Genomic DNA, 1936 nt, shown 5'->3' with positions numbered 1-1936 from the left:
TTTGACTTTTTGAGGCCATTATAATGATAATGACCAAGCCTTTTGTGCCAAGTTTCTGACTCTTCTAACCTAGTTGATAGAGCCAAATAATTGGTGTTTTTCCACTCAACCGGGAAGCTTTTCCCTAGCATCTTTACACACATCAATTCAACCCCTTTTGGATCTAATATAGTACATGCTTGGTTTTCAAAATGTAAGGAATAACCCCTCTCTAATATTTGTTCCACACTCAATAAATTTTGACTAATCCTAGGCACATACAACACATGAGAGATTATCTTTGTACCTGACCAAGTTTAGACAGCAACGTCCCCCATGCCTTTGACCTCCATGAATTCACCATTTCCTATCCTGACTCTGGAGCTATACGATCTGTCCTGGCTAAAAAAATTTCACAAGTCTACAGCCATGTGATTGGTGTAGCCACTGTCAATTAACCAAGCTTCATTGCTGGTTTGTGCAGTGTAATAAGTGGCCACAAAAAGTTGTTCAGCCTCCTGACATTGTTGCTGATCCTGTCCAACTTTTGCTTGTTGTGTTGGTTGGTTTCCTTTGATCTTAAAAACCCTCTCAATATGCCCAAATTGCTTACAGCTCTTGCACTGTATACCAGGTCTGAACCAGCATCTTCTCTCCGGATGCCCTTTCTTTTTATAGTGAGTGCAGGCTGGAAATTCTTTCACTCCACCAAGCTTTTCCCATTGGTTACTAGTCTTCTCTTTCCCCTTTCTATCTCCAGCATACTTCCTTGTTTGTCCTTGTACAGGTTTGCCTTTGTAGCTTGCAACCATTGCACCCTCATTAGTGTCTTCTTGCCTTAAGAGCCTTCTTTGCTCGTGAGCTTAGAGACATAGACAAGCTCAGTCAATGTGATCTGAGTCATATCTTTAAAGTCCTCTAGAGAAGAGATTTTAGACTCAAATCTCTCTGGGAGACTTACCAAAACCTTTTCCATAACCCTTTGATCTGTCAACTCCACTCCTATTAGCCTGATTTTGTTGATAACAATCATCAGTCTATCAACATCATCCTTTACTTTTTCAGTTTCCTGCATCTTTTGCATCTAAAATTCTCTCCTTAGATTAGCAATTACATATTCCTTGTTGTAGTGCTACCCATGTACTCCTTTCTCAATTTATCCCATGCTTCTTTGGGGTTTTTATATGCCATGATCCTTGTAAATACAAGGTCAGTCACAGCTGCATGTATGTGAGAGAGAGCTCTCGGTGCTTTGGTTGTTTCTTCCTCATGCAACCTCATTTGATTCAACGTAGGATTCTGTCCAAGAGGAGGTGGCTGCTTGTTTTCTTCCATGTACTGCCACAGTCTCTGTCCACGAAGAAAAGCTTTCATTTTTACATCCCAAATGTGGTAATGTTCCCCATTGAATACTAGTGGAGCCATCAAGGCAGATTGAGTTGCCATGTCCCTGTTTTTGTGTCTGTCGCAAGGAAGAAGAAGAACAGATGCAGGTTAACGTTCTGAGAATGTAAGGTATTTTGGAAGTATGATCGATGGTTTAGAATGCTAAGTTTCTGGTTTTTGTAAGCAGCTCTGATACCATTTGTAGGTTTAAGCTAGAGAACACAAAGAGAAAGTTGAAAAACAGAGCTTAGAAATACTTAAGCAAAAAGTTCTATATATTTCATTGAATATATTCAATATAAATCAGTTAACAACTCTCTGCTAATTACACCAACTACAACAGACATTTTCAGCTTTTAAATTCAAATCTAACCACTAATATTACAATCATATTACACATAATAATCTTGACTTAAATACCTTTAAGTCACTAAGCAACAAATCATCACAAAAACACTCCCATGCACGTTAAACCACTTTTGTACGTAACCTTCAGCAGCTTTCCAAACACAAACTTGTAGACTTGAATATTTGATGCATTTCCAGCAAGGTATCACTGCATCAATAGACA

General features: G+C 38.8%; 1 protein-coding gene across 1 annotated transcript; it reads right to left on the bottom strand.

Moving 5' to 3' along the window:
* Positions 1-817: 817 nt before the first annotated feature.
* Positions 818-1425, bottom strand: LOC116120431. The gene is made up of 2 exons (XM_031406383.1): positions 1094-1425; positions 818-989 (listed from the first exon to the last, which is right to left on the bottom strand). Exons 1-2 carry the CDS (start codon positions 1423-1425, stop codon positions 818-820), a joined length of 504 nt encoding a protein of 167 aa, XP_031262243.1.
* Between the last annotated feature and the right edge of the window lie 511 nt (positions 1426-1936).

Source organism: Pistacia vera, unplaced genomic scaffold, assembly GCF_008641045.1.
Source record: "Pistacia vera cultivar Batoury unplaced genomic scaffold, PisVer_v2 Contig932, whole genome shotgun sequence".
Lineage (NCBI taxonomy): Eukaryota > Viridiplantae > Streptophyta > Magnoliopsida > Sapindales > Anacardiaceae > Pistacia > Pistacia vera.
The sequence above is the reverse complement of the archived record's forward strand: the minus strand, read 5'-3'. Positions and strand labels throughout refer to the sequence as shown.

Coding starts and splice junctions, on each gene's coding strand:
- LOC116120431 (XM_031406383.1), bottom strand. CDS start 1,425: ATGGCAACTCAATCTGCCTTGATGGCTCCACTAGTATTCAATGGGGAA. Junction 990..1,093: donor AGCACTACAACAAGGAATAT/GTAATTGCTAAT, acceptor CAACAAAATCAG/GCTAATAGGAGTGGAGTTGA.